The sequence below is a fragment of the Cyprinodon tularosa genome, unplaced genomic scaffold (assembly GCF_016077235.1).
Source record: "Cyprinodon tularosa strain WSP-4 unplaced genomic scaffold, ASM1607723v1 ctg56, whole genome shotgun sequence".
NCBI lineage: Eukaryota > Metazoa > Chordata > Actinopteri > Cyprinodontiformes > Cyprinodontidae > Cyprinodon > Cyprinodon tularosa.
In genome coordinates this window covers 485307-510434 of record NW_024039296.1, presented here as the reverse complement: position 1 = coordinate 510434, position 25128 = coordinate 485307, and the positions used below count along the sequence as shown (strand labels likewise).

General features: G+C 40.1%; 1 protein-coding gene across 3 annotated transcripts in view; it reads right to left on the bottom strand.

Moving 5' to 3' along the window:
* mob2a (MOB kinase activator 2a) overlaps positions 1 to 25128 on the bottom strand; it is a 64954-nt gene that overhangs the window by 16259 nt on the left and 23567 nt on the right. Inside the window, exon 1 of one of the 3 annotated variants that reach the window (XM_038305499.1) lies at positions 21474 to 21718. The exons of 1 other annotated variant lie outside the window; for it this stretch is intronic. In XM_038305499.1, coding sequence (XP_038161427.1) covers positions 21474 to 21511 — 38 coding nt within the window. In that variant the 5' untranslated portion in view covers positions 21512 to 21718. Of the gene's footprint in view, positions 1 to 15707; positions 15988 to 21473; positions 21719 to 25128 lie in introns of those variants that run through there. One more of the 3 variants, XM_038305500.1, reaches the window with a different exon arrangement.

Genomic DNA, 25128 nt, shown 5'->3' with positions numbered 1-25128 from the left:
ACATTCCTTTGGTCTGCTAGACAAAGGTCTACTATTTCTGCTCTCATCACAGTCACCTTTCCTCCAGCTATACAAACAACATGGCATCACTTACCTTCTACTTGCTCTACCTAAGCCAAAAGTCTCTACCGATTAAAAAAAAAAAAAAAAAAAGTTTTGTTCTCTAGCCCAAAAACAATCAAAGGTAAGAATATAGGCAAGTAACCGAGCAAAAAAGGAGCAAGATCAATTATCTGCCTCCCTCTATCAGGATAAATTGTAAAAAAGACATATAATAAGATTACTATATCAGAATGAATCTGTTAAGTTGCTGTAAATACAGAAATCTGGACTTATCAAGAATACATTCCATTAAAAAATGGAGGGAGATAAAATCCCCACAATGGAAACAGTGACATCACCACCACTCATAATCAGATGAGATCAGAAAAAAGTGACAATCACGACAATTACTGATGCTAGTAAGAGATATATCCTGAAAAATAAAGGCTTTTAGCGAGGAAAACCTTTCCAAAAATTCCAATGAACTCAAAACTGACGTCATAACACACCATGTAGGCCGCATTGCACATAACAGGTTACAGACTGCTGCTACCTTTACCTATATAGAAACAAGCAAACAATCCAACAGCTCATCTTCACTTGATAATACACCTGTCATTAAAATGAAAGGGATTCATGTATGAGGAGCATTTGGGGGGAAAAAATAAAGCGGTGACGAGAATCACTCGGCCCTGAGCCAAATGGACAGATTTCTGACTGGCTGAACAGGTTAGGTTTGAAAGTCTGATGACGAACTTCACTTGCTTTAAGACAAAGAATAGCAGCAGCGATTCAAGGCCAGCGGCAAATTAGTCAAAACAGCAGCAGAGGCACCTTGGAATCCTGCAGGTAGGAGGATGAGGCAGCCCATCATACCTGTGATCAAAGTGATTGGAAAGCAGCCCAACAATGGCAAAAAGAGTCAGAGAATGAAAAAAACAGAAGACTCCAACCAAAAGGGCCTTGTAGAGCTGTTGCTGCTGCATTCTGGGCTGGTGGCCATGTGTTTAGGTAAGGTCTTAGCCTTTAAAAACAGTGCAGAGGGGAGTTCTTCAGAACCAAAGGGGGTGTTTCTGTATGATCGGATAAAAGTCAGCAGTGTTACTGAACTGAATGACCTGTGCTTCTTTAGAGCGGACAGACACTGTACGGTATTTTCAAATGTTGTACTCAACTACAGCTCAAACAGTACCACATTAAATCTCACAGCTCACGATATTTGTTCTTAAACTGCATGCTATGAACCAATCTGACTGCTATTATTGTACGTCCAACATACACACATCAGACATGCCGCCGTAGAGAGATCCAGCTAGTTAGGCTCGCTTAACTGGACATAAGTTAGAGGGATAAGAAGAATACCCCAATTGCATATGTGCAATGCGCGATGTTGAGGTAAAGCGACTCGTAGCTTTGCTTCATCAGCAGGATTTCCTAGCAATGAGGGTCAATTGAATTTCAAACATGCTTGATTTCCATCTGACCATAGTAACCCCATGCAAGAGGGGGTTGTGAGAGGCTAACTGCCCCTCGTTGACCACTATATCCTACATGACAAAGGATGCACAATGGAGCTGAAACTTGACCTGATTCAAAATTTCTGGAAAAAATGAAAAATTGGCCAAAAAAGGACAACATAAAATTAAAAAATAATAATCCTACAGTGTATGCCCACCCTTAAGGAGTCCAAAACTACTGAGCAAACAGTGGAGCTGGCCTGTCTTCATGAGAAAAAATAATTTAAGTTGAAAAACAAAGGGAAATCAGACAGTGTTTGATGAATTGACTTCAACTTTGGCCACTATACTAAAGTGTTACCATGAATACCAACTCTGGTCATTTCTGTACACATTGACTTGCTTTTGAGGCTCTTCTATTAGTAAGGGTTATGTTGAACCATTACTATTTATTTATATTAGCTGCATGAATAAAAAATTCTGAAGACTATTTACACCATTTGTGCATCCATATTGTACCATAATGCATTACTAATTCTTTATAATCTCTTATTTTACTGATTCTGGTTAAAAGCTGTAAACCGTGCCAAAGGCCCTTCATTGTTGCCTTGCATTTCTGCCACATGAAGAGGTAAGAAGTTTTGTGATGGCATAATGATTTGCCGTAAAATCTAAATGTAATGGAAAGACCATCAGACTAGAGAACTGTTGAGACTAACCCAAACGAGGGAAAGGGAGACAACAGACGTCTCTTTCCAGACTGAATTTTGACATCTCTAGTGCAAATCCTCTTCCCTTTATCTCTCCACCCATTATTGTCTCATTACCACCAGTAACAGCCACCGGCATTACTAAATCAAAGCAAAAGAAAATTAAAAATGTCCTACATTTAAAAAACCTTGATTGACAGACAGAATGCTTCTACAGACAAAACAAAAGGAATTTTACTTTCACTTCTAGTTGAAAAGGTGAGGGTAACAAATTATATACATTAGTTAATTTATTTACAGAGATTATCAAGAACCTGTGGTATTTATAAAAAAAAAACAACAAAAAGATAATTTTCTTCTAATGGTTGGTCTCTCCGATCGCTCCCTTCTCTTCCTCCTTCACTCGGCACTCCTGAAAGGGATGGGCAACATGCAAAGACATGCCTGAGCTTTTCCCACAAACACTGGCTTCACATCGTCTTCTTTTGTTTAGACAGTCAAGAGTTTGGTTGGGCCAGCTCTTTGTGAAGGCTGTGCACTTCACAAGCAAACACCTCACAATTAATGTCTGCTCAATTAACACCAACATGCAGATTAATGGAAAATACCTTTCTGCCTGATTGCATTTGTACTTGCACTAATTAGAAATCAAGTTAGATCAGATTTTTTTTTGCGGTTCCACTCTTCATCTTTATGGCGCAGTTACTTTCATCTGTGTAACCAAGAGAAAGCATTACTTGAGGTTCTCATTCCCTCTGGTTCATGGGCTTTTTGCAGCAAGACAGGACAGGAGAAATACCAGACTCATGTCCAGACATATAAATCACCGTCTCCATGGATACTACATGGGTTCATGTCAAAAGGAACGATTTGGGGGGAAAAAATAGATGAAGAAATGTGAGAAACTGAGAATAAAGTGAAGTGAAAGAGGTGAAAGAAGATGTTCAATCATAGATAACATAAAAAAACAGAGCAGAGAGACTAGCTGGATTAAAATAAGTTTGGATGATAAGTGTTAAAGAGTTTCCATCTGGGTGGGAGCCTGTCACAACATGCTCTGAGCTTCAGCTGAACTCCTCCTCCCTACATTCCTAAGAAGAAGAGAGTCTCTATCTATCCTACAATCTGTTATTTGGAGAGCCAAACACCTGTCAGTCAAGTACAAGACCAGGCGGTCAAAACGTGGGTCATTTAGCCATGAGGCCGATGGGTCAAGGGCAGCGCCTGCAGCAGTCAGGTTTTAAGTGATTCAAAAAGGGGAACAGATTATGCAGAAGAGATGAGCGACATACAGTAATGCAAAAAAAAAAAATACGTTCAAAAAGTTTCCTCAAGTCAGCGCACGGGCTGATTTATTGAATTGTGATAATGCTAAACATTGCCGTCCACACAATATGTAGCCATCCTGTGATATGATGTATTCATGTTTGTTGTGCTTGTTGTTTCTTGCTGTGATCAGAGCAGTTATGGTTCGATTGATCAGTGACATTTAGTTTATATTTTCAGACTTTGTTGTAAAAACTTCAGATAATTCATCATTGTGGTTTGTGAACACAGAGATTAATAATAGAGAGCATTTTTCCACAGAAGTCTGGACATGTGCAAGTTCATTAGAAGAAATAAAGTCATATGGCAGAAACTGTATGAGGGAAGAACTACAAAAATGGAGAATGATAATGATGAGGAGGAGGAGATAATCACCCGATTAAATTTGCCTTTCTTCTGTTGGCGCTCCAAGTGAAAAAAAAAATGTCTATTAATTTTGGCATTTCTTCAGCTGAGGAAACCAGACTATCTCACTATTTAGTAATATTGATGTGTTTTAACCTATGATGAAATGCATAATTATAATACATATTTCACATTTTGGTTTAAGATGCATATGTTTAATTGTTTTCTTTTCACTAAACATTTATAGGCGTACTTTTTGTACAGAAACAAAATACAATTTCTAAATCCGACTAAAACCTTAATTTTTCTTTGACTAAAACGCCTATATGAAATCACCTGATTGTGACCAAAACTAATAAGCATTTTTGTTAAAAAACACTAAAAGTTAAAATTGAAAAGCTGCAGAAAACAATACCGATAATGAGCCCTATGCAAAATGGTTTAAGGCTTAAAGATATCAGTCTTTAAAATATGCTGCGGCTAGTGACACTGGCCCCAACAAATCAGTCCTCTGACTTTGCCTTTTCAGTGAAACTTCGGTTTGAAAAATAAACGCAGCAAAGGGGAGTTGACCCTTAGCAAACTGCTGCAGGTTGGTGTAAGTTGAAAAGCAGATTTTTTGACCAGTAGCATTGGACGAACCTAAAATCAAACTAATGTTTTTTTTTCCTCCTTGTGATAATTTCCCCAGTTGCAACTTTAAAGTGGTTATGTGTTAAACTGTTAACGATCAAAGAACACTGGTTCATCTTTTAATTCAGGAACTAAAATGAGAAAGAAAAAGATCAAATGCCTTCAGAGATGGTTTTTAAAAAACTGTACGGTATATTTTTTACTTTCTATCCCATTAGTTTAAGAAAGACAATAACATTTGGGATGACTTATCCTTTGCTGCTTTTGACTGGGAGACTAACTGGTAAAATGGTGCAACATCAAAGGAGTTCACAACGTGCCTGCGATGTAACCGTCCTCAGGCCTAAAGCTCAAACGCGTAATGAGGCTTTATCCTGCAAATGGTCACAGGTCTGTGGACAAGGTCACCCTTTCATTGCTGGTGATTAACCACATGACAGAGTGAAGTCAGGCAAGAAAAAAAAAAAAAAAAGAACAGGTGCAGCATCCACTCAACCAGCAAAGAGGGTCGATCAAAACAAACAGCTTGGGCACCAGCATTTCTCATTACTGAAATGATTCTCGATAAGCATGTTATGACTTAAAATTCCTGAAGGAAACAAATAATCATCCCCCATAAACTCAAAGCCTTCCAACATCTCTAATAAACCTCCAAAAAATAAGCGATAAGAGACAGAAAGGAATGTCTCCATCCTGGGAAGAGAGCGATAACTTTGCCTTCATAATTGCAGATAAAATTCTGAACATTTTTGACCAAAACCAAAACATTACCTCCAGATTACAGCTGCAATAAAAACAACTCCTGACGGGATTGTTTGGCATCAGTTTATAAGAGGAAAGCATCCAACTGTTTTACAGAGCGGGTATTAATTTGGTGAGATCAATACTGCCATCTATTGGTTGAAAAAGTTGATGTGCAAGAAAGTTTCATCACAGGAGGTTCAACCAAATACAGGATATTTGATTTTACTTAAAAGAGTGATAATCCAGCACTGATAAGGGTTTCATTTCCGACATCAAATCTGTGTGGAGAACCTTTATTCTTCTTTTTAAAATTTGTTTTTTTCACAGTAGTGTGGATTAGGACACTTGATATCCAAAAAGGAAAGATGCAGACCAGCATCCTATCCATAGCCATTTAAAATGGTCTATTTTCCTCCATTTGTGGAAACTATGAGAACAAATGTGCTTAAAAAAAGACTGAAATGCATAAAGAATGAGCGGGGGGGTTGGTGACGTAGGAAAGAGGTGGAACTGAGAGGCTTTGGTCTGATGTTTGCTATAAGAACAAAAAGCTGCCTGTGTGTGTGTGAGACTAGGCAGGGTGGAGGATAAGGTGGAGGGAGATGAAGAAAGAAGAGAGCATCATGGAAAGAGAAGGAGGCGGGAAAAGGTGATGGGTGGGACCTGTGTTTGCACAGGATGTACAGGGTGAAATATTACAGTTTAATGATGACGTTTCACAGTGAACAGACCCCTCTTATTAGAATTATTGGGGAAAGAAGGAGAAAAAAACGACTTAAAATGTAAATATATATCATCTAACATCAAATCTACACACTTTCACATTCTAGACATTTTTCCCCAAATTTTTCACGCACAAGATTTAACTTTCGTTCAACAAATAGGAACTATTGTTTTATATTCATGACAGATGTTTTTTGTTAATATAATTCTTAAATAAAGGGATTTTATGGTTAATAAACGGAGTGACTGAGAGCATGGATACACATACTGAGGAGCAACATGACAAATTGATAGAATAGAGAATTTTTCCACCATCTTAGGTTTTGTTTGATATTTAACTCTAATCCAGAACTGAAAAATACCTCAATCTACTTTTAAACATTTCTAACACCCTGAGCAACATATATGTTACTGCTTTCAAAGGTATGGGGAAAGAAAATCAAACTGCAAAAGATAAAACACAGATGTAACTGTAACACATGCAAAACGGCTTGTGATTTCTGCAGTGAGGGAAGATTTTCCCGGTTAAGAAGAACTCAAAAACATCAGCACATTGAAACGCACAGAATGTACCTTCGACAAATTAGATGAAGGACAAACCTTAAAAAATCCATTAAACACTAATGAATCTCTGAACTTTACAATCAGCATCAGTAAAGATTTCGCAATCATGAGGATAAACGTCAGCAAAGACTGCCGAGTGTCACCCCGAGGTCAACCATGATGAGAGGAAAAATTATCATCATTTAAAGAAAACCACTGATAAAATCAGCACACATGCTAATGGCAGCCTGCTTTTTAACAAACGCCTGTTTCCAGGTATATCACATAACCAGTCGTCCTGGAGCAACTGGGAGAAATGAAGGTGGTCAGTATGGAGGGGAATGAACAGGCTCTAAGGTCTGACATGTTGGCGTTTGAGTTGTTGTTTAAACCCGACCGGTACCCTGCTGAACTTTAACCGCAGGAGCAGGGAACAAGCTGACCTGTTCTAAATTTATTAAAACCTCTGACCAGTGGTTAAAAGTCATAAAGGTCAGCTTCATTAAAGGCTTGTTTTGAATAAAATGAATATATATTTAAGTAATTTTTTGACGGGAAAGTTATTTCTCACCAAGCTTAGTTATTCTATATCAATGACTCAGGCCTCCAATAAAACTGTCCTCTGCCGTTTCTAACTCTTTGCTGCTTTTGGCAGGGTAAGAACTGTCATCATCAGTCTGTACAGTAGCCATCTCTGAAATCTTCCCAGCGGTCCGGTGGCTCTGTGAAAAGAAAAAAAACAGCCGACTCACATCTGCAGCTCTGCTTATCATAACAGCCACTCGGTCAAACGGGGAGATCAAGGACATTCTCAGAAAACAGAACAGCCAGTTCCTTCCGTCCCGCCCCCCGAGCTTTGAGTGGAGCAGGTTTAAAAAGTTAATTAAAGCTGCAAAATCATTAAGGAAAAACAAAACTCATCTAACTGAAGCACTCAGACCTGTGAGCTTTAAGAAAATAAGCTGACAAAAATAAAGTCTTCTGTTCCTGATAGGTGTTTTTTTTTTTTCTACCCTGATATCCTAAGAGACAATGGCTAAATAAGGAAAATGAAATACGATGGCGAACAATAAAATCTACAGCTTTGATGACCGGACAGGATTGGTCCACAATCTGATCGGAGAGGAAACTGTGCTCCTTTGTGTGAGCTTGATTAAGAGCAGAAGTGATGAAAGCATAGGAAGCGGTCATATCCTGCAGCCTGCACAGAGGAGAAGCATGTGAGTACAGAAGAGAGCCGACTTAATCAAAAACATTAAATAAAAACAAAATAGGTGGTAAGCGCATATCAATCTCTAATTGAGATTTACTGTCTCCCAGGTTCTGGAGGTTTTTAGCAAAAGTATTGATGAAAACAAATTGTTGGCCAAGAGGTTTTAGATGCACCACTTTGACAAATGAATCACAGTGTCCTGCAAGCGCCAACCAGCTAGAAGACACTTTCTTTAAAAAAAAAAAAGCTCTGGTTTCAAATGTGCAAAATTTGAAAGAGGCATGATGGGAGTTTTCTAATGATACTGCCACCAGTGGTCAAAACACAGAACTGCAGCACTCTTCTGCTCATTCTTGTACTTGTTTATTTTTTGTGTTTTTTATTTTTACTCTTTCACCTGACGTGGAGTTGCCATTGGTGTCTGAGCTGAGCTGGATACCGGTCGCTAGGGATGGGAATCGAAAACCGGTTCCAGTTCAGAACCGGTTCCATGTGTTCCAATAATATGGGACCGTTTGGCAGCTCGCTTAACGATTCTCTTAACGATTCCAGTTCAGCACCAGAGCCTAGCGCTGGGCAGCAGGACTTACGTCACGTTTTTAACGCAAATTACGCACGTCATTCAGTAAGCATCTACAAGGTGACCAGGCGTAAGTCTAGAAAAGCAACAACAAAAAAAATGGCGCCCCATCGGCTAAAGCGGTCGAAAGTTTGGCTTCATTTTAAGAAAGAGAAAGATGGCAACAAGGCGCTTTGCGATCATTGCAAAGTGGCAATTATATCCGCGGGAGGAAATACATCCAACATAAAGAAACACCTGCGCACAAAACATGGCATACATTTTAACGAAGGCCGTGTTTTTGATGCCTTCCGGGCAGAAGCTATAGTTACGACCAGCATGGAAGGCAACTATGGTGGTAAGTAGCTAGTTTTATATCACTGGCTGCGCTTAATGTGGTTCCTAGTAAATCATATGCCATTTCTGGAAATGTCCTACCTGTCTTTGGGGTTATTAAGGGAGAGTATCTTTCTTGTTAATCCAGCCCTTCCTTGCTAGCATGCTTAATTAGAACTACTTGTAGCTCAAATTCTTATATGATTCTAGCTATTGCAATGGATGTAACGAAGCATGCAACGAAGTTGCTGCTGAGTTCAGAGAGCGAGAAAAAGGTGACACTCGTTTATTTAAATCAGGGGGAGATGAGTTTATTTCCTGAAATTGTACAGTAATACTTTTTCACTAAACGGAATCCATAAGAGAATCGATCTGGAATCGAATAGGGAATCGGAATCGTAAAAATCTTATCAATTCCCAACCCTACCGGTCACATTAATCTATACGTTTAGATAAACACTAAACATATCAATTCTATGTGTAAAATACCACCTTCAGCAAGACAAGGCTAAATAAAATAAAGCCTTTGGTTCTGTTGAGATAAATAAAACTGGAGTAAAAAAAAAAAATTATCATTCATGAGGACAATATAAATACGATGCTTCAATAACAATGTTTACCTAAAATATAAGAATAAAGACTAGGGCAATATTTCAACGTAGCTTTCTCAGCCAGAAACAAACCACACACAATCCCAATCACCCGATTCAACAAAGATAATGCAGAATGGATTTCACTCCATTTAGATTTAAGATCTCCTTCCTCATAAAAAAAACCTGTGACCAAACTAACAGCGTTAATCCTGATGTGCCCAGATGGGCCTTTAATGATTAAGGCATATGCTGCTGTTGTAGAAGAGGAACTGAGGAGGGAAAAGGCAGACAAGAGGTCAAATCAATACAGACAATGAGGATGACTTTCCTCTTCACTTCACTGACATGCACTTCAGTTCACATCTCCTCCTCACACCACAGATCTCATGATAAGGGACGAGCTGTGAGACCAATCAAATCTGACACACCGATAAGGGATCAGTGGTTATTAAGATCATGACTCGTGTTCAGTTTGCCTTTTAGTTGCTTCACGCCACGAGGCTGAGGTGTAAAGAAGCCTCTGATTGGCTGAGGCCAATGTGGATCCCACCTGGGAAGAAGATTTGCTCACGCAGTGATATCATCTCTCAGTGGGGGGAAGGGAGGGGTTCTAGTGTCTGTTCACATCTGTCTGCAATAAAAAGACACAGCAAACCAAAGCAGAGGACATTGTTTCCAGGGGCAAAGGACGGCATTATACAGATTTCCATACAAATGTGTTTTTTTGTCTTAAGTAAGGGTAAAAATAAGTCATACCTACTTAACACCATTACCTCTATAAAATTAGACTGCGTCTAACTATCACCCCCCCTCCTTTTCACCCAGCTCTTGGACAAAACCCGATAAACAGGAAGTAAGGCGTCCAGGCCCTTTCCGTTTCCCTCTAAATGGGCCTCTTGTTCTCACAGGGTGCACCGAGAAGTAGTGAACAGTTACAACAAAAACTACCGTGACCATTTTCCATTCCTGGTAAGGAATTCTGACCAACCCTTTCATGCCATATGACCAACACACAACCTAAAAAACAACACAATCAAGCCACTGCTGACCCGTCTAACAATTAGCCTTAATACTTCTAATGTCTAAACAGCTTCTTATTTCCTACTTGAGGTTTAAAAGTTAACCTATTTCAGGGTCAGTCTTTGGACTAACTGTGGATTTGGAATTGTGAATAAATGTTTTGGGTTTTGTTTTAATTTAGGAATGTTCGCTGACAGGGAGGATCTAAAAGTGGAGGTGAGGTTAATGCAAGGCCATCTCTTTCTCCTCCTGAGCCAGCAGAACAAGGCCACATCTGAAAACACACACACAGTGTGTATTATGTAACTGCCTGAGAGTGTGATCTATTCTGCCCTGTGGAGGGATTGGGAGGCCAAGTGAAAGTCAAGAGGGACCATCAGCTAGGTCAAGAGAAAGGCAAATCTAAAGGCCGTCCTTCCATCAGAGTCCATCTGTCCGACTAAAATCAAATATTATAGGAAAGGGCTTAGTTCAAGCATTTTATTTCATGGGATTCAATAAAACCTAAAAGACAGCAGTGGAGACAAACTGAACAAGACAACATTCGGGTGAAGATGGATCCTTGAAGAGATTTCAGAAAAAAACCTTAAGATTGAGGTGTCAAAAAAATCATAAAAATTCTAAATGAGAAAAAAGGTGTAAAAAAACAACAACAAAAAACAAGAAAAATATCAGGTTGAGAAAGAAATAATAAATGATTCAAATAAAAACTGTACCCCATAAAAACAAAAAGTTATTCCCATAGTAAATAAGAAAAAAATGAATGGGGGACCTGAAACCCAAAAATGTTATTTCACTACGAAAATACATCTCAGGTAAATGCTAACAGGCTGCACAGATGGAACAATCTTTAGTGAGGAGGTTGCTAATAAGGAAAGAATGTCAAGTCTGCCATTTCCCTCATAGTGAGGTGTTCATAACAAAAAAATCAAAACATTCATAAAAAGAACGAGGAGCACCCCGTATGGAATAATCAGCGTTTTAAACGAGGAGTACCAACCTTTACTTCATCCTTATGAGTTTTAAATCTTGAGCCAACAGCCAATGCGATGCTAAACAGATCCTATAAAATAAATTATTGCTCCCAGCAATAATAATTGCAAAAGGTTTCAAAAGTGCAAATTAAAGATTCTGAGTCTGTATAATAAGCAGGGTTAAACAAATATGTGCAAAAAAAAACACCAAGTTGGAGAAGTTTGGAATCCTGCATGTTGAAGGGTTTTGGTTTTATGTTGGCATACACGCGCCGCTTCTTTTAAAAATGAAGCGGCGCGTGTATGACATCATCCGTGCGCGCCGGCTTCCGTTCATTCTTCCTGTCCGTTGAACTGCCGCTAGTTTCACTCACATTCCTTGAAGATGTCTAGTGCTGCTACCACAGATGATCTCGCTCTCGAAATGGAATTGAACGATTCAGATTAGCTAGCCGAATGAATAGAAGGGGTAGAGCGTAGCCGCCTGTGGCCTGGGCTGCCTGTCACAACTCCAGTCCGGCGTGCGGGTGACGTCATACACGTGCCACTTCGTTTTAAAAAGATATAAATATAAAAAATATAACCGTGGCGTACCACAAATAATAAATTATTAACAGTTTAGTTTGTGCCTTCAAGTCGTTTGCCCATAGGAAGACGTTACCTGGATATAACCTAACAGAATATCTTCAGAACAGCTCCAAATAACACAAAACTCATATGGGTGAGTAGAACATGATGTAATAATGTAAAATCAAGGGCCCGAAAAAAAAAAAAATGGCCTTCCCCTTTAAGTTTAAACCAGGATTGCTGCAAGGCTACAAGAATTTAATCCAGCCAGCTCTTCTAGATTCAGCTTTAATGTCACACAATTTTCATCTCTAAATAAAACCAAGAATCTTATAGTTTTAATTCCATGCCATGTGAGTGTGAAAGCAGTTGTGCAACCTATGAGTCTACTGGGCTCCCTCCATCAGAGCAGAATGGTGCCCTTGTTGAGTTTCACATCTCGTCTGGAAGCAGCCCAGCCTGCCAAAGAGGGGCCTAATGAGAGACACATGGCAACCAGTTGGGCCCGCTCTGCTGATACAACGCACTGCCATCGTACACTTAGACCTATTGTTCCTCCGCCACACATTATGAAATTTACCAACTGATCCACAGTTAGCGGACACACACACAGACAGACACACACAAGCTCTTGTCATGTGCTGAAGCCTGGAGGCCTGGATGTTCCTGTGTTTCAGCAACAGGTCAAAGATTGTTCTTCAGGCTAAACAAACATTAAACCAGTTTATTCAGAGGAACTGTGAGAGGGCGAAAACATTTAGAGCAACAGGTTTTGTCAACATAAATACAACGGAGCAATAATGTTATAATAGTTGTCTTATATATTCCAAAATTAACATTCTGCAGGTGAGTGAAATTATTAGGATTCCTTGAGTAGTTATAAAAACAAAGCATTAACAGAGTTGGGTTCATCATCATATTCCACAAACAACTACAGTAATATTTCTGGTTTGGAAAGTCTGATAAAGGACCACTTCACTATACTTGCTTTGATAAGTTTTATTTCAAAATCAACATGCCTAAATCTGAGACATCTGGACTAGGAAAATCTACAATAACTACAGATAGTTTATCTTCTTTAATTAGACTTAATTTGAAATAATAAACATCTAAAATGTGATATTGGCATCAGAATTTGACCACACATAAAAACCCTGATCTAAGGGGGTCTACTGGCCCCTTCTTTTCTACCTGTGAAAATGCAGCCTGTTGGAGACTTAAGGGCGGATTATACTTCTGTAACCGCACACATCAAATGTCGCTTGAATATGGTCGCAAACTACTTTTGCTGGTATGCTTCTGCAACGTCGGTCTGGAATTTCTAGGGACGCACAACAGTTCCCCACCAAAGCAAAAGGGGGAGCCTATTCGAGAACTCGCAAGAACTTTGGTGGATGGTCACGAGAACTTCTTCGGCGGCGCCGGCGGTAGTGTTTATTTTCCAAAGCATGTCAAAGGCATCGTACAAGTATTTGTACTTTCGAAACTCCTCAATCAACCTTTCGTCGTGGTTATCCATTGTTATTAGTCCTCGGTTTTTAAAAATGGCTTAAAACAGCTTTTTGTCTGCATATTTTTTAGGTGCACAATGCAGAGCCTCTGCCTGGGGGGCGTGGTCAGGCACAGAGACAGATTTGACGTTGCAGAGGCTACGCGTCGGAAGTATAAATTGGCCTTTATAGCAGCAAATACCGACTCCACACACCTGAAAGCAATAATGATTCACTCTTAAAACTTTATTATTATTACAAACTAGACGCAGAACGGCTCACGCTACAGAGCAGAAGCTGTTCCAAGAGACAGAATAAAGTTCATTAAGCTAATTTTATTTTAATATGACAAGTCAATTGAAAACAATGATGCATTGCATAGAATACACCATTTTATGCATTATACTGTCGGTTTAAACATTTCATTGTCGGTACTTGACCACTGACAAGTAAATATTGAGCAGAGCAGTAAAACTTTGGCCTTAAATGTAATAAAACCCAAAATTCACTTATTTGGAACCGGCTTTTCTCGTGCTTTCTAACCATCTGCTGAAGGTAAAACACTTTTTTTCCCCCAATGCATCTCTTCTCTTTTATGGTTTTTCAAACACTTTTTGAGCATTCTGATCTAGGTCTCCAAGATCTACAGTATATCGGTTATGGGAATAAAGGACAGAGAAGCTGCATTCAAGTGGTCAAATGTTTTACTGGATAGCATAGTTTTGATGCAGGGCCCCTGAAATATAACACCCAGTCAGATATTGCTTCCAAGCAGTCCTTTGCCAATGGCAACACTGCAGAAAGCCATGGAAAAGCCCTGGATCATTTATCGACCTCTCATATTAAAGAGATAAAAAAAAAAATAAAAAAATCAAATAATGGTTTTTTTTTTTGCCATTTTGTTACAAAAGTGGGAATATCTAAGGTGTCTATCATGGACTGATAGTTCGGTTTACTTCACAGATGCAATCAGACCCTGTCAGGCAGTTTGAAGGCTGAGTCGTTTTTTGTTTTTTTTTTGGATGCTACGCCGTCCTTTTTAAAAAGAGGCTGCTGTTTACCAAAAGATACGTTTAACTGTCAGAACGCTGCCCTGTAATAATAAGGCAGGTTTAAAAGATCCTAACCATGCTAAAGCACACAAAAAGGTTTATTTTCATCTAGGTGACATCATACAAGGATGAAAGGCTCACCTGTTTCATCGTTTCAATGACATTTAGGTTTTGTGTTGTAGTTTCAAGTGAATCTGCTTCCGATTTGACTTCCTTAAGGGGAACTGAGAAGAATTGGTATTCTAGAATTGAGTGGGGGGGTCTGAAATCAAGTTAAAGAGGGAACTTTGTTCTAATAAGGGCATGCAACAGTGCTACCCTCACTTTAATCCATTGTTTTAGACTACAGGGAGAGAAGAACATTAAAGTTCTGTAAATAACCCCACTTTAATGCCTCTGTATGTCTTACAGGAAGGCTCACAACGTCTAACACATGTGGAGCCCCTGATTTACATGTCACATGTCAAAGCAGCACCCCATTACTCATGCTCAAATTTGCATTGAAGTGTAAGCATCAATAGGAGTAATGTGATCCAGCTGTGCCGTGTGTCTCTGCATTAAAGCTGCAATTTTCCGCTCACCACCAAAACGCTGCTTCAGAGTTGGAGAGAGTTATATTTAGACTTCGTATACAGCAGTTAAGGCACCATCGGGCTGGCCAACCCCGCAACCACAGAAGAGGAGAAGCAGATCCTTTCTGCTCCAGCCACCACAAAGTCTAACAGGAAAAGCTTTCAGCATCTCAGCTCAAGCACTAAGTTCTTAACTAAAATATGCATTTTATAAGGCACAACTTAAAGAAATGCAAACATTTTAAATTATGATTGAGGTCTTGTGCCTAATGCAAACAAGAAAAGGCAAAACACATTCCCATCCCCTTATAAGGGAACACTGTGTCCCAAACAAACAGTGCAGCTCTGCCAAAAGTGGCACAGAGCAGGATGGGAGGAAAAGTTGGACAAGCTTGAACGACTGGCTGTCTTTTGGCTGCATTCCATTCACTCTAATTAACTCTCTACCTCCATGTCAAAACAAACCTGCAACCAGGACTGCTAAAAGTTTATATCAGACCTCTCTGGTCAGATATAAGAGGCTGGCCGGGTGCCACTGCCGTCCCCGTGTCCGCAACTCCCCCTCGTCTTTCCTCCTCCCACAGCACAAGATCCCTCGTGTCTGACTACAGCAGAATCTCTGCTACAGCAGCACTGTCCTTAAATGTCTCCTCCAAACCACAGCACAACAACTGAGAAAGTGAAATGGTGGAGGTAAAGGAGCGAAGGGTGGAAAAAAAAAGGTGATGGAAAATGTGAAAGTCGAAGTTTACAATTGCTGCGAACTCTATAGAAATGAAAATGACAAGAGACTAAGACAGAGAACTACCTATAGAAGAAGCAGTCGCAGCACACAAGTACCCCCATCCAGGAGATGATGAAGCAGAGCTGAGGAGACGTTGTGTCGCTGGGTGCTCCTCGTTTCTGCAGACCGGGCTACAGGTGCACCAGCTCCGGCACGGTGCAGTGAGGGATCATCTGGCTGTCTGCAAAGCTGTTCAACGTCAAAACGCACGTCACGCCGACAGAAGGGCTGGCATGCACAAAATATGTATTATCATTCACAAAAGCAGACACGCTTCTGAAGCGCCTCTCTCTTTCTCCCTCTCAGCCAACTACTGCGACTCGCTGGCTCACTTTCACGCTCCTGCTCTCTCCCTCCCTCTCCCTCTCCCTTCACTTACTGGCCCTTACTTGAAAGGCGGGAAGATTAGCTTGGCAAACAGAGTCCCATAAACAAACCGCTGACTCTTGGGCAGTACGGGGCATACTGCAGAGGAGACAGAAAGAGAAGGCAGCTATCTATCCCATCTGTATACATCCTAAACAAGGGCTAACCATCCCCGCCTCCACTTATCGCTCCCGCAGACCAAACATAGTCAGCCTGTTAGATATAAAGTCTAAGTCAAATCCGGTCAAACCTCTAAGGACGGTTAATCAGTGCAGTGTCTTGATCTTTCTTCACACTCAGGAATACGTTACAGATCTAAACGCTAACAGCTAACTGTCAACTAGCATCAACAAGGGAGTAAAGTTTCAGGAAAGCAAGGGATACATACTTGTTTGTGCAAGTAATTGATAACCATGACCTTTCATTCACATAACTGATGCAGAGGTGCAATATGGGAGGGGCTAGCAGGGAGACAAGCCCCCAGAGGACAACCAATCACTGCAGAGTTCTACATCTCCAGGCTTGAGCAAATATGTTAAAGGATGCAGTGAGTTCTGGGCCCTTGGCCATCCCCTTCTACCTTCTCTGGATCATTAAAGAGAAGCAATTACTTCCTCACCAGCTTCGTCACAAACACATCAAAGAGACTGCAGTGTGCAAAAGCGCCTCGAGCTGATGTAATCGAAGACTGCAGACCCTGCTGAGCCCAACAGATTAACTGACCGTGGCCGAGTCGACCTGCACGGCCGAGCACCGCCGCTCAAAGTCAACAGAGAAAAGAGCCGCAGCATAACAAGAAGAGGGCGAAAACAGTTAGCAGTCACCTTCAGAGGGCAGCTGTTACGTAAGAACTGCAGGGGAACCATCAGGGAGTTATCAGAGGGGACTATAGATGGAGAAACCTCTCGATGAGTCAGGATATTCTTGAAAACCCGTTATACAGCCTCATTACAAACATTAGTATATATTTGAAGTGTTTGATTTGCAAACAAGAAGTTTATCAAATAATTAGATTACATAAAAACCTAGAGAGAAATTCTTTTAATGCAGAAATGTTGTTTGGGCCAAACAGTCATCAGAAACACATACGACATGCCAGTCCTGCACACTGTCCACCAGGACAACCCATAAAAATGTCTAATCAAAGCCTTCAATGGAAAGGTGAGTGGAAGGAAAATGTTTGGTAGAAAATTGGTGCAAATATTTTTTTAAATGTCAGCCTACCAAAGGATAATGTAAGTTATATATTCACATTTTATACCTGGTTTTCCTGTCCTATGCATTGTTGTGTCACCGGAGCATGGCATGCAAAACAAATAAATAAACAAACCTGCAGCTGCAGGACTTGGCCATTAATTGCATTTGCAATATATTTACAATTTTTCCATACAGCTCTACATACATTTCTCACTCCAGCCCTTTAGGTTGGGGTAATAAACTTAAAGTGGGTTTGCTGCTACATGAAGGGAAGAGAGTAGCAGCTAGCCCACAGATCCATGCATGATAGTACAAGTAAGACATTTTTCATGCAAATGTTACAGTATTGCCCTGCAACAATGAAGTTTGCAAGGTAGAAAAAAAAAATTATAACCCTAGAGTGAAACATCAACATATTTATGCTTAGTGCAAAGGCTATAGAAATTTAGATTTTTTTCCAAAAATCGTTGATGCCTAGCTTTAAAGTTTTCTCTAGCTCATTTGCATTGCTGCTTAACAGGGGTCCGGATTCTGATCAGTAAAGCTCAATGGTGGTCAGTTAAAGCTGCTTTTGTACCATCAGCAGATGGTAGCAGGAAGTTCTCTGAAGCCATCAGGTATACAGCTAAGCTAAATTTGGAAACACATTGGAGCAACACCAAAAAATGAGATGAAAGTCTACAAAGTCATCGGACACTGTGGAAACAATGGATCACAATGGACCTGAAGCACAGCAACTCCATAGCACAGTGAATCTGATTCTTTCTCTACAGAATGCATTATCCCTGTTCCTTATGCACCACATTTATCATTTCCACTACTCTTTCTATCAGAAGGTTGGATGCAGGATTCTGAACTGCCAGCTTCCTTAGCAATGCCCCGCGTTTTCTATGTTATTCCGTCAAATCAGTCCAGTTTTCTTAGGTGAATTAGAGATCAAACGCAATGTTCTTTTTAAGGGTGATGCTGATTATTTCGACATCGGTCTAACAGCCTCCTTTTATATGCTGCATCATTTTCTTCTAAAGCAATATTTTGTTTTCTTTTCTCCATTTACAAGATGAAACTGACAATGATAGCAAATGTTACACAAGCCTCAATTTAAACAAAAAGTATCAAAAAAATAGGTGAAGAATGGAGGGTAACCAATGTACTTCATGTGACACAAAAAACAAACAAAAACCTACTAATATCTGCCAGCTAATGTATCAGACTACATCTGATGTGAATATTGAGCCTTCATTGGTTGCAACCCAAAATCATTAAATTAGCAGAAATAGCCACATGGAATGAGTTTAAAACATCTCTTCAACACAAGTGTTTTATTTTCCAGTTGAACAGAAACGTTTTTTTTCATCATGATTTCATTTAGATGAACATCTACTCTAACTGAACGCTGCTGCATTAAACATCAGATCATTCAGCTCGACATCTACGAGCTCTCTCTACAACTTTCTCTGCTTTTGTTTGCCTCGGATGACAAAGAACTGCAGCATCTAATGACGTCATCCCTTCTCCTCCTCTACCACCACCTCCGATTCCTGCAGTTCTCAGGAGACCCGTCACCAGGAGCTGCAGCAAAAACATGCCTCCCTCACCTGCGTGTATGCAGATCTGAGAGCTCACATTAATCATCCAGTGGGAAAACATTAGTTCACACAATTTTCTAAAGAAAAGCTGAATGTGTGGAAGGTGACGGGAGGGACACAGCTGATCTGGCACTTTCAGCCAAGTGGAGGAGTAAGCATTGGAGCTTGGCAATCACCGGTTCCCTTTGTGCTTTTGCACCTGAGAGTCAGGATGTGGCCGTTTGTGTGAGACAAGTGCAGCGGAAGGCAATGTGACTGCAAACAAGGGAGCAGGGAAACCGAGGGCCGCAGGGAAAGTGTACAAAAATCTCACTGACAATAAATCAAATGTCACTTCCAACAATGTGACTAACGGTCTTTTGGCTCTCAGTATGCATGTTTTTGTCTGGACTTCCTCAAAACATGGTCGAATTTATTGTTCGTCTGGATTTTTATCCAAAACTCCAGACAAACAATAAAAAGCTAGGCATCCTGAGTGATGGCTTACTTGGAGAAAGATGGGATTTTTTCTGATAGCCACGAAACAAGCTTAAATCAGAGGCGATGGGACTTTGGCTCAGTGGGAGCCGACAGAACGACAATGACTCCTGGTTGGGTGTCCAAACGTTTTTAGAAAAACTGAGCTCAAGTCTGGTTTCCTCCAATTTAAACAGGCGAATTTTGAAGAGCTGAACAGGGAAAATAGTCGACAAAAAAACAAGAATGAATGAAAAGGAATGCAGTTATTTCAACCGTAACTGGGTTAAGAGGTTAATCTGAAGAGAATGCAGGCTAATTCATTCCCTCTGCTGTACATGGATTTTCTGCAGTTTAAGCCTGAAGTTTAAGGTAACATGGAGGTTCTCACCAGCAACAACATGTCAAGGCCTTTCAGATCCTTCTTGATTGGAAGTATTATCAACATTAACGTTATTTTCTAACATTTCTGCACAAACACAGCAAAGTTTGGTTAGCAACCTCTAACACTGAATAGCCCACAAACGAAGTCCTCGGAGCTCAAAATAAAACGTATACGACCAAAAACTTATCAGTAAACACACTTAATCTAGGGCTAATAGAGAAACACACACATTTACAGATTAATATTTTGAAATAAGCAAAGACAAGGATGGAGGACTTTAGCTATAGCTGCCAGGACCAAATGACTGTTTGCAAATATAAAGAGGTCTAATGAACTATCACAGCAATGGTTGTATGTCCGTACCTGTCCCAAATGTATACTGGAAAAAGTAAATCCAAAAACAAGAATGTATGACTCCTGAATATATAGAATTTAATTTTAAAATGTTATATCAAACTTGGAAACAACAGACCGTATCTAAACCCACAGATATACAAATCATCCAGCCAGAGATCAAACTGTGCTGATTTTTCCTTCATCAGTTCTAATAAACCAAGATAAATACTGACCTAAGGTCAGGAGAATATTCATTGAAGTTTTCTGCTGGATTAATACCCCAAGATCCTGCAAAGCATTGCTTGACTTATGCTTTTCATCCTAATGGGAAACAAAATGATCTAGAATAGGTCAAATCTCAACTCTTGTGTCAAATTTTTAAAAGAAAAAAATACAAGTGGTGCTGACCTGGAAAAGGCTGATTGCTGCATGTTTAATGGAATCAAAAGGAGGCGGATGGATCTTAAACATAAGGTGTTAAATGTAATCAAAACCAACCTGAGTTCTGCCATCTAGTCTCTTGTCAACATGTTAAGGAATTAAGATAAACATATTGGACCAAAGCTAACAGAGATTACTACTCTGTGTCTGTTTTCCCCTTTCAAACATTAACTTTTGTTTGAGAAGATTTCAACTCTTCTGACTTAGACAACATTTATTGTCATTTTGTATACACAGAAAAGGAAATTTTATTTTGTTCAGCTTTCAGACAGTGAATGAGCAACAGCTTAGCAGTGAAATGAACATTTCATAAAGTGTAGTAGTGATCAAATGTAAACAGTGTGGGAGAAAAAACCTGGTGCAAAAGATGCATTGATATGGAAGATCAGAGCAGTTCAAGACAAATATATATGGTGCAAATATGCAGCATCTTGAGATGCAGGCCCAGCAGATTCTTCAACAGCTTCTTCCCCTACTTCCATTCATTCAATTCCAATCTGCTGATCATCAGTAACATCAAATCAAGGAAAATAAACTGGCTGATTTCACTGATGGGTGCATCACTGCTGAGGAACATCCATAAAGTTCAGTAAGGTGGTGTCTGCCTTTTCTACATATTATAAACTTTTGACCAAATGCAGAAAGGGAAGCAGTGAAAAGCAGGAGGAGGAAGAAGAAATGGTTGCTCTCCTTTTCCTAAATGGAAGAAGGGAAACAAAAGAGTGAGCCCAGCCCACTGAAGCAGACAGACGGGTTTCTCCAGGGCTTAGATTACAGGACAGGACAGGACAGAAAAAAAAGGTTCATCAGGACATTTCAGAATAATCTTAAAGAAACTTCTTAGATAATATTAGAACCCGATTTTATTTCATCTTCTTAGAGTTAAAAAACTTTCTTTCACTAGATGGTTATTGTAAAAACCAGGGTAGAAAATGACCAAACATGCAGAAACTCATTGATGGGTTTCGCGTCCCCCTCCCCACTCCACGCAAATCCACATCCACGCTACATGCCACTCACCTATTTAAGGTGTAGGAGCCGTTCCTCTTAAACCTCATCCTGGACGATAGGAAGCGGATAAAGAAATCCAGAATGGACGGCGTGTCAGGCTTTTGTAGCTCGCGGCTCGAAAAGAAGCGAACCCACGCGCGATCACGCCGCAAACCGTCCGTGGACAGACACGGAACAGATCCTGTTTGCTGACTCTCTCTCTCTCTGCTCTGGTTTCCCTCTCAGATCGCTCTCAGTGGGGCTGGCTTATTCTGCTGCATTGTTGCACCTAAAGCTACCAGGACCTTCAAAATAAGAAGAAAAACATCCCGGAGGAAACTTGATTTCCAGCCCCTCCTCCTTCATTAAACCGACATGAAGTAACGTCTGAGTGCCGGGAAACATGGGGAAAAAAAACACTAAAAATCACAGCTCAGCAGCTGCCTGATGGAAAGCATTCATCCGTTCTCCAGAGGAAGCTCATGTTTCCCATCCAATAATCTATTTATCTGCGTTCGTATCCTTCCACGGGCTGAGCGCACAGATCTGCGGCTAAGAATAGGGCTGATCATGTGACTGATCAGTCACTGATGACTCCATTAAGCTCATCCAGGACTATCAGTCTCTTGTAATGCAAATTTAAAGATTTATTTTAAAAACGGTGCTCAACGTTGGGGGAAATGCTTTTTAGAAAATAAGTAGGGAATCCTCTGGTTGGTTTTGTTTATAATCCACTTTTAGTTTGGAAAACGACTAAATCCCTCTGAATATCAGACTAGGACACAGGGACACCCTATTTCATCATTTTGCTTCATTCTATCTCTATAGTTATGCTGCTATATTCTTAAACTGCTGGAGGACATAGGGACCCCTATTTCACCATTCTGCTTCATTCTATCTCTATAGTTATGCTGCTATATTCTTAGACTGCTGGAGGACATAGGGACCCCTATTTCATCATTCTGCTTCATTCTATCTCTATAGTTATGCTGCTATATTCTTAGACTGCTGGAGGACATAGGCACCCCTATTTCATCATTTTGCTTCATTCTATCTCTATAGTTATGCTGCTATATTCTTAGATTCCTAGAAGACATAGGGACCCCTATTTCATCATTCTGCTTCATTCTATCTCTATAGTTATGCTGCTATATACTTAGACTGCTGGAGAACATAGGGACCCCATTTCATCATTTTGCTTCATTCTATCTCTATAGTTATGCTGCTATATTCATAGACTGACGGAGGACATAGGGCCCCCTATTTCATCATTTTGCTTCATTCTATCTCTAAAGTTATGCTGCTATATTCTTAGACTGACGGAGGACACAGGGACCCCTATTTCATAATTTTCCTTAATTCTATCTCTATAGTCATGCTGTGATATTTATAGACATCTGGAGGACATAGGGACCCCTATTTCATCATTTTGCTTCATTCTATCTCTGTTCTTCAACTCTGCAGAATCTGTTAGTTGAATCTCTAACCTTCTGCTCTCTCTGCTTTTTTCTCATAGCAGCTTCGCCTCATCTGTTCCTGTTTGGCTGTGACACCATCCTGGAGAGAAATATCGGCTGTGCTGCTGCCATCAACACGTTTGTTTCTAGATGTTGGAGATCGGCCTGTTTTTCCAGTGTAGTCCGGTTTCCCTGACTGTGACTGGCTCGATGTGCCTTCTTCATCCTCACATGGGAGCTGGCTTGGAGCTCGCCTGCCTGGCTTTGTGCTTCCTGTACGGGACCACCTTCCACTGTCTCTACAAGCATGATTAGTGTGCCTTTGAGTCAATGAGTCGATGTAATCCACTGGTTTTCCTTAGATAGAAAGCTTTGAATCAGTTTGACTGTATGATCTGGTGAACTGTAAAGTGCCTTGAGATGACGTGTTGTGAATTGGTGCTATATAAATATACTGAATTGAATTGACCTACTAAGGGGTAAATGTTCTCCTGATGGATAGAGATATTAACATCCATTAAATGTTTTCTGCCAGGTCTGTTGAAGAAAACCTGCTGCTCCTGCTGGAAACGGTTGGCAGGACCTCGTGTGTTTACACCTACCACATCTAATCACTCAGTAAAACCGGTTTGTGCAGCCAATGTTTGTATTGGTTTTGAAAACTGCTCAAGAACCAAAGAGAAGAAGAAAGGGGAGGGGAGGGGATTGGAGGGGGGGTGAGAGGATGTTAAGGGGAGAGACAGACCACAGAAGAGGAGGAATGGAAAATTCACGTTTTAGAGAGAAAATCTGTACTGAAAAAAAAAAAGACAAAGCTTTAGGGTTAGCACGTTTTTAAATCCTTGATGGAGATCAGGATGAAGCAGCCTTTTTGCAGATTTCTGGTGAAGAACCACAAAATGCTGTTTTTTTTTTTTTAGTTTGTGTTTTCCAGTAAAATCAAGCTGGCACCAGAAGTGCTGATGGTTCATGCTGCTGGTCAGCCACTGCAGAGTTACACAATAGCAATGAGGAAGATGATGATGATGATGGAAACAGGACATTGACGAGGGTTACAGCTACTCTTTAATGTAAACAGACAACACTGAATTCAGAAATGAACCGAGGAGTAAAATGAGGAGCCCCATTTCTGCTTTTTATATTTCTCATCTCATAAACTATGCACTTATAAATATCGTGCACTGCATTTTCCTTATGGACACTATGGATCTTATCGGCTAAAAGACTCTTAATCTAGTGCTATCCATCCATCCATCTTCTCCCACTTAATCAGTCATGGTCGAGGTAGTGCTGGTTCCTATCTCCAGCCGCCTATGGGCGAAAGGCAGGGCATAGGGGATCATTTAGTGCCCTCTACTCAACTCCAGAACTACAGCTTTAAGTGGGAGATTATCTCCTTTCTTCACTGTGTGCAAAGCACAAACTTCTTTTCTTTAAGCTTATTTAAACACATTTCATTTAATTTTATCAAATTCCAGCTGATTTTACTGGATTATTTTTTTAAACATTACATGGTTGCCAGAACTTAAATGAACTTAGAGATGTGGCCTGCACCGTACTGTGACACCTGTCCCAGCACTTGTATATAATCTAACTTCAGTACGAATACGGCTGTTATCTGAAGCCTTCATGTTTGTTTAGGATCATTCAGCAATGGCAAGTGCTTGAAGCAAAATTTTAATTTGAGGGCTAGATGCAATTCCCTATGAGTGGTGAAGGCAGAATCATGCTGTGGGATGCTGTTCTTCAGCAGGGAAAGGAAAACAGGTTAAAGCTAAATGGATAGATGATGGAGCTAAAAGTAGGAAAAAAAGCTTTTAGAGGCTGCAAAAGAGTAAGAGTTTAAAAGTGGAGAGTCACTTTTAGGGCTGAAACTCTAGACTCTATAATGTGCCATTAGCTGACAGAAAAACCCTCCTAGAGCGGCAATTATGCCAAAATTGTAAAACAAAATAAAAAATAAAAATGTAAACATATTAGGTTTTTTTAGATAAAAAAATATTTTTGCCTGACTGTGTGCTCTAGCCATAACTCCTAAAGTGGGAAAGTTTGTTTCACCTGGTTTAATTTAGCAAAAAGTATTTAAGGAACCTTTTGCTTTCCTATTATTAATCAAAAAAAGAATCAACATATTAATCGATTTTTAAAATAATCGTTAGACACCTTAAAGCGGGGGTGCTCAAGTCCGATCGTCAAGAGTTACAATCCTGTAACTTTTAGATGCATCT